Source organism: Fistularia commersonii, chromosome 25, assembly GCF_037954325.1.
Source record: "Fistularia commersonii isolate RoL2024-O1a breed Wild chromosome 25, RoL_Fcom_v1.0, whole genome shotgun sequence".
Lineage (NCBI taxonomy): Eukaryota > Metazoa > Chordata > Actinopteri > Syngnathiformes > Fistulariidae > Fistularia > Fistularia commersonii.
In genome coordinates, this window is record NC_141308.1 from 13,745,525 (window position 1) to 13,761,692 (window position 16,168).

The 16,168-nt window shown below is 48.7% G+C and overlaps 1 protein-coding gene across 1 annotated transcript; it reads right to left on the reverse strand.

Moving 5' to 3' along the window:
* Nucleotides 1-2,221: 2,221 nt before the first annotated feature.
* Nucleotides 2,222-15,585, reverse strand: klhl20 (kelch-like family member 20). Its single transcript, XM_086172842.1, has 14 exons — nucleotides 15,450-15,585; nucleotides 14,086-14,149; nucleotides 13,757-14,014; nucleotides 13,574-13,682; nucleotides 11,115-11,321; nucleotides 10,867-11,025; nucleotides 8,797-8,891; nucleotides 8,601-8,716; nucleotides 8,217-8,400; nucleotides 8,004-8,147; nucleotides 7,687-7,820; nucleotides 6,076-6,284; nucleotides 5,889-5,995; nucleotides 2,222-4,017 (listed from the first exon to the last, which is right to left on the reverse strand). The coding sequence occupies exons 2-14, from the start codon at nucleotides 14,106-14,108 to the stop codon at nucleotides 3,933-3,935; spliced, it is 1,830 nt and encodes a 609-aa protein (XP_086028968.1). The 5' UTR covers nucleotides 14,109-14,149; nucleotides 15,450-15,585; the 3' UTR covers nucleotides 2,222-3,932.
* Between the last annotated feature and the right edge of the window lie 583 nt (nucleotides 15,586-16,168).

Consider the following 16,168-nt stretch of genomic DNA (forward strand, 5'->3'; position numbering starts at 1 on the left):
GCCCCGCCTCGCCTCCCTCCGGGGCAGCTCTACGTCCCTGGGCCGGAGCGGGTCTTCCTTCGGTTCGGCCAGTACCATATCCAAAAAGGTTTGATCCAATCTTCTCATTTCTCCACGGCTCCGTTTCCCTTGGATGAACTCGCTCTGGCGCCGCCATTTTGGTTCGTATGTTCAAGTTTCGCGCGCGCAACGTGGGCGAGATCTCGCGAGAAGTAGCGTTAAGTTGAACCTGACCGGAAGTGTAGATTCCAGCCATGTTTACATTTGCATCGACAACTAAAGAGAAGTAGAATAATAGCAGAAGCCTCGTCGCCGCTGGTTGTAACAGCTTGTTTTGCAAATAAACTTTATTGAAAGTGCACAAAACAAATCCATTCCGACCCAAAGATCTGCATTCGTCGTGGCAAAGTTGTCAACGGGAAATGCGTTTATGAATCCATTAAGGGAATATCTCACGGCACTAGATCTACGGAAGGTCCTCTGAGCGCTACCTCGTTACACTGACATCCCGCTGACATTAAATTAGCATCTTTTTTGAGCTAATTGCATGCCGCTCTGAGGTTAAACGGGAGGCTGGTTGTTATAAATATTCAACAGTGATGAAATCAACTCTTAATAGGACGATAATAAACGAGGCTCTAAAATCAACAAAGTCGGGGACAAAAAAATACAGACTATTGCGCCGCACTTGAACCTTTTAATATTACGCTCATGCGGTGGATGAGAATAGCAACCCATTAATGCATTTTGTTTGTTATTGTTTTTACTCCCGTGTATCTGTAAGCCATTTACCCAGCAAGGCTCTTTCTGGGGTCGGAGGAGGTCGACGGCAAAAACTCTCTGGAGGCTCCTCGAACAGAACAGGCCCCTCTCACATCCTCACAAACACATGTCCTCCTCCGACTCTGCCGAGTAGAAGCTTCTGCTTCGGGAGGCGACTCCTGTGCTAGTTGACAGGAAGTGCACGAGACGCTCCGGGCCACTTTAAGCCGTGAGAGACAGGAGGCCTTTCCCCGTTCGCTCCTCCGCCGTCTGTGTCGGATTTATTCCTGCCGGTGTCTCCTGATAAGATTCTGAAGTAGACGGGTTTTTATCTAGATGGCTGAGGGTTTTTTTCCCCCTCAAGGTGAAATGCAGCTTATTGTCGCCATCAGCGGCGTGATAATGAACCTGAAGAGCCCCTATCTCGCCTCGTCACGGGGACGCAATTTTTCACATTTTGGCATTTCTTGGAGGAGGAAAAAGTAAAAGGCAGCCTGAACTCCTGGGGCTGAAATAATAATCGGCGAAAAAAAAAAAAAACAGCTGCTGGATTTAACCTTTTTCTTTCTTTGTCGTCGGGTAGGTTGTTTCTGAATAAATCCATGAATGAAAATCTGTTTGGAATAAAAACATATTCAATCATCGTAGATACATAATGTCAGTGTCAGTTTTGGGGGAAAATATTCGCGTCTGCCTTTTGTCGGCGTCTGCCTTTTCACTCAAGATTTTTAAATATTCATGCTGAGTTCGTGGCACTTTTAATACCACTTTTCAACATTCATCCATTCATACCCGAACACAGAACGTGGAGACTCGGCACACCAAGGAGCTCCAACCACTGCATCGCCTCATAAGACAAACATCCAGACCGAGAGTGAATTCCAAACAGAAGCAACAACACGACTCTCACCCAAATTTGTGGCGTCTCATCGAAACCGCCGACAGCCAGACATCTCGAGAAGGTCCCTGGAGTCTGAACCGAAGCTTTTTTTCTGAAAGCTCCTCCCCTGCTTTTAGTTTCCTGCTGCTCCTGTCAAACACCTTTTAATAGGACGTCTCGGAGGGAGGCTCCCTCTTCACCGCCGACCCCGAGGCGACTCCTCTTCGGCTTCCCCTCTTCGCAATCAGCCGGCGACAGCGACCTTCGGCGTGTCCTTGAGGTTAAGGAGCTGGATCTCTGCGGAGTTCTTTTCTTTTCAGTTGGTTGTGTGAAGCTTCTCTTCTTCTAAATGCCCTCGTCAGACTTTGGCGGCGGCTCGCAAAGAGGCATCAAATCTTCCCCGCCGCTGGCCGACGGCGCCGACCTCTGACCCGGCACGGCCGCCGCTCCCGTGTATCGACGGCGGCTGAAAGACAGCGACGTCTTCATTTAAATCTTTTTTTTTTTGCTGTAAATCACCACCCTCCACCACACACACACACACACACACACACACGTACACAAAGACGCCACGCTGGCTGTCCTCCAAAGAAACACTTTAATCTGTCATGAGCGAACGCGAATCCGCCGACTGACGGGTCGGGTTCGTCTCCTTACATCCTCCCTTCCAGCCCGGGCGGGTCTCCATCGTTGGTTGTAACAAAGGGCGGGGTGGTGGACCGATGAAATAATGACATTTTCTAACATAGAAAACCTCAGGCGTGCTTCTGCCTGCCTGACAGGACTTGTTCTCCTCCGGGTCCAGTGTTTACAGTGCGGGGGTGGTGGAGAACGGACCGGGACCAGGATCTTGGAAGAACATTCTGGATTGAAGAGTCTGGACAGGAGGTCACGTTGAACGCTCAGTTCTGCTACTTGGGGGGGGGGGGCGACGGCGAAGACCAACGTCTACAGAAAGTGTCTTCAGCAACGTCTCCGGGTCACATGGCTCCACGGCCCGATAACCGTCCTCTATTGATTCTTCGTGTTGAATGGTTTTCAGTCAAAGGTTTGATCACGTTGGGCATCATCCCATGGGTGGACTCCTCCTCCTCTTCCATCATCACGAGTCGCAAAAGGAAACCACGAAAGGGTTAAACTCGAGGTCTTGCATAACACGACGCAGAGCGGCCGACGGCGAGACCCTCCCTCCTCCTCTTCCTCCATGTTTCTATAAGTGACCCCCACCCTGCTCCTCCCTGGAAACCATTGACATTAATGCATAGCAACCGTTGTCATAGTGATGCATCTGCTTGCACAACATTGAGCGCTGAGTGAAAAAAAAAACAAAACAAAAAAAAAAAAAACACCTCTGTGCGCCATCGAGGAAGGTGGAGGTGTTTGAGGGGGAAGGAGGGTCTCAAATGTCCGAAAACAGCGATCTCAGATTCACCTCCTGCCACCAACATCTGGAAAGTTCAACGCAATTAAAAATAGAATAAAAAGATAAAATCTGAAATACATTTTCCAATCACAGTGCAATAAACTCTGAGATTCACCGCCCCCGCCGGACCAGCGGGGATCTTCTAACAGCTGCACCGCTTCCTGTCGCCCAGCAGGTGGAGCTGCCGCGCTCCAGCCCATTCACCTGCGTGTGTGTGTATGTGTGTGTGTGTGTGAGACGGAGCTTCTCGGGTGGGAGCGTTCGGAGCAAGCGAAAGCTTTCTCCCAGGTTGGGATGCAGGAGGACCTTGGGGTCCTGGACCTCCTGGGCGGGGCTTCCAGGTGTGACGGAGCTTCTCCTGGACGCTAACGCTACGTTCTGGGTTAAGTTTGAGGTCCCTTTCCTTGCGGACGATCCTCTCCGGGTCTGATGTCCTCGGCCGAGAAGAAGCCCGCCGGTCACAGACGGGTCTGAGGACGCTTCCATCCCCTCGTAGCTCCACCTCACACAGAGGGAGGAGCTGAATTAAAAAAAATAAAATAAACAAAAACGTGTCCGTCATGGGATGAAGGTCCAGCTCCTCTCGAGTCTGGCAGCCATCAAGGTCCAATTGTCTCTCTCACACACACACACACACACACACACACACACACACACACACACACACACACACACACACACACACACACGGTGTTGACCTTGGAGGATGGTGAGGTCGCTGGATGGCAGGTTCCAAGCAGGAGGCGGGGGTTCGAACAAAGTCTTTCATCCTTCATCTTGTCCTCGTGAGAAACAGTCTTCAGTGTGTGTGTGTGTGTGTGTGTGTGTGTGTCTGTGTGAGTGAGTGAGTGTGTGTCGGGGTGTGTGTTACCATATGTGGGATTCACAGTGAGTCATTTTGATAACGCCCACCCCCCCGCCGAGCCGCCGGTAGTTCATTCCTCCGTACAACCTGCAGAAAAGACGGAACAGTTAGCGCTCCTGTAGCGGCTAGCTACTTTTGTAGCGGCTTGCAACTTTTGCTACTTTTGTAGCAGTTTGCTACTTTTGCTACTTTGGTAGCGGTTTTGCTACTGTTGGAGCGTTTTTTGTGGCGGCTTGCTACTTTTGCATCGACTTGCTACTTTTGTGGAGGTTTGCTACTTTAGTAGCGGCTGGCTACTTTTGCTACTTTGGTAGCGGTTTTGCTACTTTTGTAGTAGCTTTGCAACTTTTGCAGCGACTTGCTACTTTTGCAACTTTGGCAGCGACTTGCTACTTTTGCTACTTTTGTAGCGGCTTGCTACTTTGCAGCGGTTTTGCTACTTTTGTAGCGACTTGCTACTTTTGTGGCAACTTGCTACTTTTGTGGCTACTTGCTACTTTTGTAGCTACTTGCTACTTTTGCTACTTTTGTAGCGACTTGCTACTTTTGCTACTTCTGTTTCTTGTTTTTCTCCATTCTTGTCGTTGTCTCTCTGCCGTCTATTTATTTGTGGATATCGTTTGCTATTTTCTAATTGTCTCCATCTATGCGAATAAAGGGAACACTAAACTAACACATCCCAGATCTGAATGAATGAAACATTATTGTTAAATAGCTCCTTACACAGTTGAATGTGCTGACAAAAAAATCCCACAAAAAAGATCAATGGGAATCAAATGTATGAACCCAAATGAAGGTGTAAAAACACTGCAGGCTGATCCCACATTGATGTCTTGTCCTTAAAACAAGTCCAAATGAATCAGAGTTGCTTCCGAAGTGGACAGTTTGATTTCACACAAGTGTGGTTGACTTGGAAATATTGTGTCGTTTAAGTGTTCCCTTTATTTTTAAGAGCGGAATATTCATATTTACTGACACAACTGTTACGCTGCTGTGACAAAACGATTTTGTCACAATAAAATCAATAAAGTTTATCTTATCTTAAACTTCACTTAACCTTGGTTAACTTTGTCTTTGCTTAAATTGAAATTTAACATTCACTTTAACTTTCAGTTTGCTTGAAGTTAAAGTTAACGAAAACTTCATTTAACTTTACTTAACTTTTGAAGTTTAAGTTAACTTTCTTAAGCTTGACTTCATTCATGTCACAATAAAATCAATAAAGTTTATCTTATCTTAAACTTTACTGAACCTTGGTTTACTTTGTCCTTACTTAACTTGAAATTTAACGTTCACTTTATTTAACTTTCAGTTTGCTTGAAGTCAAAGTTAACGAAAACTTCATTTAACTTTACTTGACTTTTAAGGATTAAGTTAACTTTAACTTAAGCTTGACTTAATTTATGTCACAATAAAATCACTAAAATTTATCTTATCTTAAACTTTACTTAACCTTGGTTAACTTTGTCTTTACTTAACTTGAAATTTAACGTTCAATTTAACTTTCAGTTTGCTTGAAGTTAAAGTTAACGAAAACTTCATTTAACTTTACTTGACTTTTAAGGATTAAGTTAACTTTAACTTAAGCTTGACTTCATTCATGTCACAATAAAATCAATAAAATTGATCTTATCTTAAACTTTACTTAACCTTGGTTAACTTTGTCTTTACTCAACTTGAAATTTAACGTTCAATTTAACTTTCAGTTTGCTTGAAGTTAAAGTTAACAAAAACTTCATTTAATTTTACTTAACTTTTAAAGTTCAAGTTAACTTTAACTTAAGCTTGACTTCATTTAACTTCTCTTCAGTCCATGGACAGTGAGAAGGAGGAGGGGTTTGATTCCATCCTCAGGATGTCGCCTATTTTCCGATCTGTAAACGGAGCCGGACGCCGCATCGGGAACTTCCAGTTCCCTGGAAGTCGACCTACGTAGCGTGGCGGTTCCTCCCGCTCACCTCCACGTGTTGGCGTCGGGGTCGTAGACCTCTATCGTTTTGAGATACGTCGTCCCGTCGAAGCCTCCGACCGCCATCAGCTGTCCGTTCACCACCGCCAGGCCCACCTGCGGAACAAGGCATTTCCACGCTGAAGCTCTCCAGGGATAAATCCGGCGCGCGGGAAATGACGCGAGGCTCCGCCCACCCCGCTGCGTCTGGACGTCATGGCGACCACCGGCGACCACTGGTTGGTGCGCGGGTTATAGCGCTCGGCGCTGCTCAGCTCGGTGGTGTCGTCGCGGCCGCCCACCGAGTAGATCATGTCCTGGTAGACGGCGCAGCCCAGGTGCTTCCTGCGAGTGCCCATGGGAGATACCGTGTGCCAGCGGTTCTCCTGGGGGTTGTATCGCTCCACTAAAACACACACACACACACACACACAGGTTACAAGCAACACTGACGTGGACACACACTCCTGTCACAAAACTGTGAAGGACCTCCGGAGTGATTCAACCGAGCTGGTCATTAGACACTCGTGTGTCCAATTCATTTTCCCATTGAAATGAATGTGAACTGATGTTTGCGGGCGACCTTGTGATCTGCAGCGAAACAGGTTTGTTAACGGTACATATCAGACTCGTCTGACATTTGTCTGGACGTCGTCTGACATTTGCTTTGGTTTTGAAGGCTCTGATGTTTGCTTGCATTTCACGCACAGATCGGTTTTTCCCCTCGTAGCTTCCCGTCCAGCTCGCTCATGTGTGTCAGTGTGTCCACGGTAAAGGATAAATCACAAAGCCAATCAGTCATTCAGCGCGGGAAAATCGTCAAGTGTTCTCAAGTAGCTCCAAAAAAATGAAATAGTATGAATTCTGTGCCAATCTTTGCCGGCTTAAAAAGGCCAACGGGTCTGATGTGACCCGCGGGCCATAGTTTGCCCACCCCTGGTCCAGAGGAAGACCGAAGAGACGTCGTGGATATGAGGGTAGTTGGCGCAAGAGAGGAGGATCCGGAGAATAGGTTTAGATGGAGAAGGTGGATTGGCTGTGGAGACCCCTGAAGGGAAAAGACTGAAGGAAATGAAGAATTGCCACAGGGGTGCAGGACATGTATGCCCGAGACAAAGTGGTGACTGAGATGGTTTGGACATAAACACACTCCAGTTCATGTCTAAACCTGTTTGAACCAGAGAAATGTACTTGATTTAAAAAATAAAAAAAAATCCATACTAAAGAGACTTAAGAAATAACAGTCTTTTTATTTATTTGTCAATGTCTTTGCTATTTTCAAACTGTCTTTTGATTGTCTTTTTATATTTATGTTGATATTTAGTGACACTGTAACTGCTGCACTGCTGGGACAAAAGAATCTCCCCTGTGGGGATCAATAAAGTTAATCTTATTTTATCTTATAAAGTGGTTCTATTGAGTGTCTTCACCTTGAAGATGGGATGAAGATGGAGGAGATGATTGGAGCAGGTCGGGGGGGAGTTTTTCATCTGGTTCTCTACCCTTAACTTCCTGTCTCCACCCTTAATGCTACAAAGCTATGCTAAATGTAACTCTTCATGGTCGAGTCCTCGCTCGTGGTTTTCCATGACTCTCTCTGGGCTAGCTAGTGACGAGCGCCGCCTCCCGCTGTCCTTAAACGCCACTTCTCGGACAGCGGCGGAAACACGGGTGTCAAACGCTGATCCCGCTAGCTGCTAACTCAGATCTAGGCTACAAATCTGATGCACTGCGGTGCTTGAGAGAACTCACACCGCCGCCATCATCATCGCCGGCATCGTCCACCTCCACTCGGCAGGGTTACGCACCGGTATTCAACGGCGACGTCCCGTCGGACCCTCCCACGGCGTACAGGAAGCCGCCCAGCACCGCCACGGCCACCCCCAGACGTCTGGTGCTCATGGAGGCCACGCGGGTCCACTTGTTCTCCTTGGGGTCGTACCTGCAGCACAGGAGCGAGCGCCATCAGTACCGTCCTGGCTGGAGGGCGCTAACAAGATACCTGGGGGGTTCCACGTGTTCCCCAAAGGCACTTTGCGCCACGGAGTCAAGACGGCCACCTTTTCAAGTGTGGCAGAACGCTTTGGAGATCTACTTTGTGATGGGTCGGAGAAGCTGAGCGTACCTCTCCACGATGTTGAGGCAGGAGACCCCGTCCTGGCCCCCGACGGCGTACAGGTAGCCCCCCAGGACGGCCACGCCCACGCTGGTGCGGCAGGTGCTGGTGGGCGCCACGTCGCTGCTCCACTGGTTGGTCTTGGGGTCGTATCTGCACGGGGAACACGGCGACACTCAAGATCGGGCCGCTCTCAGATGACGAGATGTTCCGGCGTCGGACCTTTCCACGGAGTTGAGGTAGGACGAGCCGTCGTGGCCGCCCACGGCGTACAGCAGGTCGTCCAGGACGCTCACGCCGACGCCGCACCGCCTCTTGCTCATGGAGGCCACCATCCTCCACTCGTTGGTCTGGGGGTCGTAGCGCTCCACGCTGGAGATGGCGTCGCCGCTGCACCAGCCGCCGACTGGAGAGGGCAGGAGAGGAGACCATCGAGCGACGAGGACACACGCATCAAACGGACATACGACATTCGCCCATCTGGCCAGTTCAGGACCTCCACATGTGTTTGGGAGGTCATGGGAGGAACATCGAATGATTCAACTCTTGACGGGCTGAGCGTTTGTTTGTATCTGCCCGGGTTGGAAGCGTTGACGGGACTCTGACCTGCAAAGAGAACTTCTCCGCAGCGGATGGGCTTCCTGGGCCGGGTCCTGGGCCCCTGCATCAGGGGCCTCTCCTGGGGCAGCAGCAGGTAGTTCTTGGCCTCGTCCACCAGGTCCCTGAAACCAGGATGCTCTTAAAAACGCTCTTCGCGCGCCGACGCCTGAATATTTCCGAGCGCGACGGCGGCGGAGCGTACCGGCACTCCTCGTCGCTCTTGATGAGCGGGTCCGAGCCCACGGTGCCCACCAGGAACTTGGGGCTGAGCAGCGGCAGGCGGACGTGCTGAAGGACCTTGAGAGCAGCATTGGGGGTGAGGAGAGCAGTTCTCAGAAGACTTATTTCTCAGGAATGTTGACAATCGTGATATCCAGGAGAGCAGCTCCCCAAGAAGAACATACCGTATTTTCCGGACTAGAAGTCGCGTTTTTTTTTTTCATAGTTTGGCGGTGGGTGCGACTTATACTCTGGAGCGACTTATGTGTGAAATAATTGAGCTCTCTTGCTCTGATGTGTGTGTGTCTATGTGTGTGTCTTCAATATAACGGCGAGCGTCACACACACATGCCAACCAATCAAAATTTAGCGGGGGCGGGTCCTGGCAGAAGTGGGTTGTGAAAAAAAGAAGTTGCCAGCGACTTCTGTACTTATGAAAATTGATCATTTCAACATTCGCGCTAACTTATAAAAACAACTGAGAAGGGCTGAACAAAAATGGCACAGAAAGGAAAATCATATTCTGCAGGTTACAAGCCGGAAGGGGTGAAATATGCAGTCAAAGATGGCGATCCAGCAGCAGAAAGTTTGAAGTTAGTGAGAAACTTGTAAGGGACTGGCGAAAAGCGGAGGTTACTCTTACTGAAATGAAGAAAACTAAAAAAGCTAAAAGGCTAAAAGCTAGCTGGCCTCGGCTAGAGGAACGAGTTCACACTTGGTGCTTGAACAAGGTGCTGCCAGGAGAGGCTTGTCAACAAGACAGTTGCATCTTCACACCAGGAAGTTGCCAAGGAGATGAATATAAGTGACTTTGCGGGAGGACCTTCCTGGTGTTACCGCTTCATGCGACGCCATCGCCTCTCTATCGGAACAAGGACGCCGTCCTGTCGGGATCCAGAAAGGCTGGAATAATTGGAACTGCAAGTGCGACTCTGACGTAGCGACGTACCGCTAGAAGAGGAAGCGGCGCAGTGTTTACCTTCGGAGTTGTTCAGAAGTGACACCGAAGAAGAAGATTTCGTTTGATTTAATGATTAAGAGTGACACAGATTGTTTGGTTGTAGCATGTGCTATATGCTATCGTTATTTGAATGACTCTTACCCTAATATGTTACGTTAGCATAGCCTAGCAGGCACGTTCTCAGTTCGTTGTTTATGCGTCATATAGGCTGTACTTGTTCAGCGTGTTGTTCTCTATTATATTTTCATTTTAAATTGCCTTTCAAGATGAAATGTCTATTCTTGGTGTTGGTTTTTATTAAATAAATTTCCCCCCCCCCAAAAAAAATGCGACTTATACTCCAGTGCGACTTATATATGTTTTTTCCTTCTTTATTACGCATTTTATGGCTGGTGCGACTTGTACTCCGGAGCGACGTATAGTCCGGAAAATACGGTAATTATTCCATTTTGGAGTTGAATTCCAGACGGTACATAACCGATTTAAGGGAATTCCTTTCCGCTTTAGAACAGACATGTCCTAAGGACGGTCCAGCTCCAGGAACTAGCCTCCAGGGGAACCTCTTAGCTTAGCGTTCAGGCTGGTGTAACATGAACCTCAAGCACATGGAACTAACCACCTGAGAAGAAGGTGAAGACGACACGAACAACATGGAGGTGGAAGCTACCAAAGCGTTCATGGAATGATAAGCACCAACTATCAGAAGGTTGAAGTGTTTTTATCCTCTCCCTGCACTGCTTCGCCCCGTTAGCCGTTAGCTAACGTATTCCAGCTAAAATGCAGATGTTCCTCTGCGAGACCTGGAAGCCCCTCTGAGGGTCAGCAGGTCAGAAGACCCCGGACCTCTTCATCGCTCGCAATTTCTCGCTGCTTCTGTTTATTTTGTCCCGAGAAAACATCTGACCGGTGACCACGAGCATCGCGTCAGCTCCTCCGGAAGCTAAACGTTGGAGCTGGACCTTCTCGACGAGGTTGGAAGGACGATTACATCCGTTCCTCTGACGTCGGCTCTCCGGGACACGACGTTAGCTACGCGTGAAGAAAGGAAGCCTGAAGATCTCCCGGGTGCCCCAAAGAGTCCGAGAGTCAAACCTGCGGCAGCTGCGGCCTTCGCTCCTGGATGCTGTACTTCACCCAGGCCATCACGGCGTTGAAGACCTGCTCCTCGCTCAGCACGTTGAGCTCGTCGCTGGAGATGATGTCGATCAGCTGGTTGGCGGGCAGCAGCATGAACTCCTCGCTCTCCATCACCTGGAGGCGGCGAGGGGGAGGCGGAGACGCCGGCGGGGGGTCAAACACGGGGGGGTCGACCTTCTCCGGCGGCCGGCGGCGACGCTCACCTCCTGGAAGTTGTGCTGCGTGAACTTGTCGGCGATGCGCAGCAGCTCCCGGCAGGAGTGCGTGTCGGCGAAGGCCCGGATGCCCAGGCAGTTGGAAGGATCCAGCTGCCTCTTCAGGAACTCGCAGCAGGCCTCCTGGATCTCGGCCAGCTGCAGGAGGCAGGCGGCGGGCAGCAGCGTCTGCACGTTCCCCTCCTCCACCGTCACCTGCAGGAGAAGGGATGGACTCAGATGGACCAGAACAAGGGTCGGCAACCCACGGCTCTTCCATCTTTACACTGCGGCTCAGGAAAATAAATGATAAATATTTAATTGAAGTGTATTTCATTTGTGTTTATTGCTTTTTTTAACTTTTAGTTCTAAGTTGGAAGATTATTGTGACCTTGAAATATCTAATAAAATTGTATTTATTATTTTTCGCCGCTCAAAATAACGTCACGCTGGCGGAAGCCGGTAAAGTCCCGATTTGCAGATGCTGTGCGCAGAAGTTCAGGAGCAGAAGTCCCATAAACCAGGTAAAATAAATATTTATGAAGATATTTTGCAAATATCTATTTTTTATTGTTTCCTGACACTGATTTTTTTCCCAATTTATTTTTAAAATTCAGCTCAAGGCTCCACTACACGCTCTGAAAGCCAAAAGCTCAAAATGAGTTCATTACATAAATAAAACTTAATTTTCTCTGTAATACTTTGTGAATTTCAGAAGCAACACACCACACACTTATTTATACAGAGTGTAAAGGTAATAAAAAGCAATATATACAGTGATACCTTTATTTTAGACGTCAAAAAGCAATTGCGGCTCCCTGTGTTTTCTTTTCCGAGGAAAACGGGTCTAAATGGTTCTTTGGGTGTTTCGGGTCGCCGACCTTTGAACTACACACACAAACATCTGAAGCGTTAGCATTAGCTTCAGGCCACTTCTCGCCTGGACACAAAATCCACGTGGTCCCGAGGTGAAACATCACTACGTGCTGTAGCGTTTAGCAGTGTTTCCCACACATTAGCATCAATTATTAATTCCACGTAAATAACGTGTCTTGTTACATCTATCTATGTGGGCAGGGTGCAGTGAGGCGCAGAACAATCGCCGTAAAAGACAATAAATATTTTTCCCCCACACGTTTTGAGAGCTGCGGCTTTTACAAAGATGCGGCTAATTTATGGATTTTTAATCGGGTTATTACGGTAGCTTCCTTACGGCAACGCCGTGTCTGCAACCGTTCTTCAGATCGGTCATCAAAAATTGTATTTACATTACAAACCGGTAGTTGCGGATCACTTATTTAATTTTTTTTTTAAATTGCTGCATTAATATCTCATGTTTCAACTTATGTACAATTTCTTTTTCATTTAAATGGTAGCGGGTGCAGCCGATATAAAGGTGCGCTCTATCGGCCGAAATTTACAATAAATGCTGCAATAAATGACTCGGGAGTCGAGTAACTCAATTAAGTCGTATTTCGAATTTAATTTCCCCGCTGACATGAATTGGAAAGCGTGTTCGCTCGCTCCGCAGTCGCATGCTGGCTTTATTTTGCCCAACTTTTTCTACAGTGCGCAATTTTTTTTTACTCTTCCAATCAGCACACATCCAAATGCACTGCAGACAACAAAGTAGGAACTTCACTGACCAGGGAAACACATTTCTACACCAAACATGTGACAATGAATGCTTTGAATCTTTGCATTCATCTGTTCCAGATTCCCCGTTTGTTACGTGCCTTGAAATAAGAAAATTTACTTAATAAATAATAAATAATGTATCAAAAAAATTATAATCTGTAAGACGTAGAGAAATAAAATGGTTCTGTTGAGTTAAGACCTTAAAACACTTGATAGCCTTAATCTTGACAATTTATATTTTATTGTCTTTCTTATTCTCCCTCCTTCCTACTATTATCTATTATTGTTATGTTTTTGCTTGAAACTCTGGCACAACAATTTCCTTCGGGATAAATAAAGCTGTTCTTATCTTATCTTCACCCTGGACGAAGATGCTGCTGGAGATGGTTTGGAGGAGGTCGGGGGAGTTTTTCAACTTCCTGTCTCCACACTTAATGCTACAATGCTATGCTAAATGTAACTTTATGTGTAAACTCCATTGATGAACGGATCGAAGCATCTTCTTTTTCTAAAAACCTTCAAACGGCCCCCGACCGGTTTTGAACGCCTCGTCCGCCGCGCCGATTCCCCGCAAACGTCTCCCACCTTCTCGCAGACGATGCTCTCCATCACCGAATCTCACCCACAACTACTTCTCCGTCTCTTCACGGACGAATCCACCACACACGCACGCCTCGCTGGTGCTTTGCCACGATTCTCTCTGAGCCAGCTAGTGGCACCGTCTTCAAACGCCGCTTCACGGACAGTGACGCTCGCCGCTAACTCAGATCCCGGCTTCCATCTAGAAGCTAAACATCCGGCGGGATCTGTCAGGTGTCTGCCGGCGTTACCTGCGAGGTGTAGGCGAAGTCGATGAGCAGCTCCATGGCCCTCTCGTCGATGTCTCGGATAACCACCTCCGTCTGCCTGCTCTCCGCCAGCTCCCCGGTGAACATGGCCCTGGGGAGGAGAGCCCGAGGGGGGCGTTGAGAGACGGCGGGTGGCGGACCGGCGCAGGTGCGACGGCCCCGTACCTGAAGTAGGGGCTGCAGGCGGAGAGGATGACGCGGTGAGCGTAGATCTTCTTAGCGCCGACCACCAGCACGACGTCGCAGAGCTCGCGGTGCTTCCTCAGCAGGTTGATGACCTCCAGGGTCTGCCGCGGGTGCTTGTCGGACACGTAGGGCATGCGCGCCGGCTGGGGGACCCCTTCCGGCAGCTTGTTGGGGTCCCCCAGGGTGCAGCGGCTGGTGATGTCCATTCCCGTGGCGTCTTGGCGTGTGCTGGCGGCCCTGGAGGGGAAACCGCGGCGTCAATGTGACTCCGACTGATGCGGCGACAGGGGGGATTCGCCTGAACTCACCTGCGCATTGGTTTCGCGTCCATTCACTGAAGAGTAATGTCTGGTCCCACGCCTGAAGATTGACCTAGAAAGACCACACACACATCAGACAAGTTGCGCGCCTGTGTGTGTGTGTCAGGTCGGAAGCTGAAGCCTGCAGAGTGTCAGGCAGGAACACCATGTTTGCCAGACAAGTGCCAAATTATGAAATCCAGACTAAACATCCTGTTCCTTTTCTTGATTGCAGACGGGCTCCATGCTGATCCAGCTGGAGAAGGTTTCATTCATTCATTCGTTCATTCATTCATTCATTCATCTCTGGCTGGAGCCGAGACACGTCCAGCCTTTCGACATCACATTCACATCATTTAGATTCTTCATTGGACCAATGATGGAGAACCCCGGAGGGAGAACATGGAGAAAACCCAAGGAGGAGAAAATAGAGAACCCAGGCATGGGAACATGAAGAGAACCAAGGTGGGAGAACATTGCAAGACCAGAGGAGAACATGGAGAACCAAAGGAGAACATAGAGAGAATGTAGAGAGAACACCATGGCAGGAGAACCAAGTAAGAAACCTTGCAACCTGTTGAGAACCCTGACAGGAGAACTTGTTGAGAACCCCGGTAGGAGAACCAGGCAGGAGCCCGGGGGAGAAGCTTCCCGCTCCGGGGAAAGAGGCATGAACTCCCCGCTGGTTCCCAGACAGACGGAGCCCGGGGCCGGATCTCGGTGTGTTTACACAGGAAGTGACCGGAGCCAATCGCTTCATCTCAGCTTTGTCCTCCGTTCCGGTGCCAACACACCAATCAATCGATTCTACTTTTTAATCAATCTTTTATCAGAAAGCGACCCAGCCGAGGAGAGCCTCGTCGATTGTTCCAGCACATAGACAGATCCCAAGCTAAAGCGTCAGCTAGCTTGTGACACTTCGCGACCAAAGTTTCCCACGCCGCCCCCCGTGTGTTTGTCCGCTTTTAAAGCCACTACATTTAAAATAAATAACACGGCAACACGAGTGGAAAGTACAGTTTCCAAGCAGAGCGTGAGGAAAGTTCAAAATTCGGCGAAATGACCTGTGTTAATTCCCGCGGTGTTGGTTGTGGTTGGAGGGACGCTAGGTGCTAACGCTAGCAAGGCGTCCGGCGTCCCTCCGCGGAGCTAACCGCTAACAGGCGGCGACGCATCCGGATACGAGCAACCGGTGCGGGGAGGGGGGGACACCGGCGACTCGGTCGATTCGCTCCCCGGCGTCCCGACCGTCCGTATCGGGTCGCTGGCGGCCACCGGCTCCCGTTGGGATGCCACGCTAACCCTCGGCAAAGTTAACGGCGGCGCTTTCGTACTCGATGCCCGGCTGACAGCGTGGTTCGGCGGCGACCCACCTTATATTTCCATGCCGCGGACACGCAGCTCCGTCCCCGCAGGACAATGTTTACAAATTACGGGCGACCGATTGACGCCGCGGCCGTCCTTCCTGACCGATGTGCGCATGTCAGGAAACGAGCCGGCGCCGCTTCCGGTCGGAAGACTTTCAAAATAAGAGTTTGGGATTACGTCATTGACTTCCGTCCCGGATGTTTAAAAATAAATGAATTAAAAAATATATATTATTGAAAACATTGTAAGGTGCGTTTTTTTGTACAACCAAACAGGGGACACTGCACTATTCATTCATTTACTTTAACTACTAATACTATTACTGCGCCAATTCGCATCCTGCTTATTTTTGTCATTGCCATTGTCACTGTTTATCTTCTTATCCTTGTTGTTGTTGTCGTTTTGGTTGTCTATTTTCACCCTTGCTGTTTTTTTTCCCCCATTCTTATCCTTGATGTTGTTGTTGATGTTCTCCCTTCTGTCTATTTGTGGATGTCTTTTGCTATCTTGTAATTATCTCACTATTTATATCTATATTCAGATTTACTGACACTATAACTGTCACGCTGCTGTGACAAATTATTTGCCCTACAGTGATCAATAAGGTTTATCTTATAGCCCTGATTCTGCAACCGAGGTCATGGAGGTCTATTCCAAATAGAAGGAAGTGTAAAATGGATGAAAAGCCAGACAAGAACAGACATGGAATAAGCAAACTCTGACC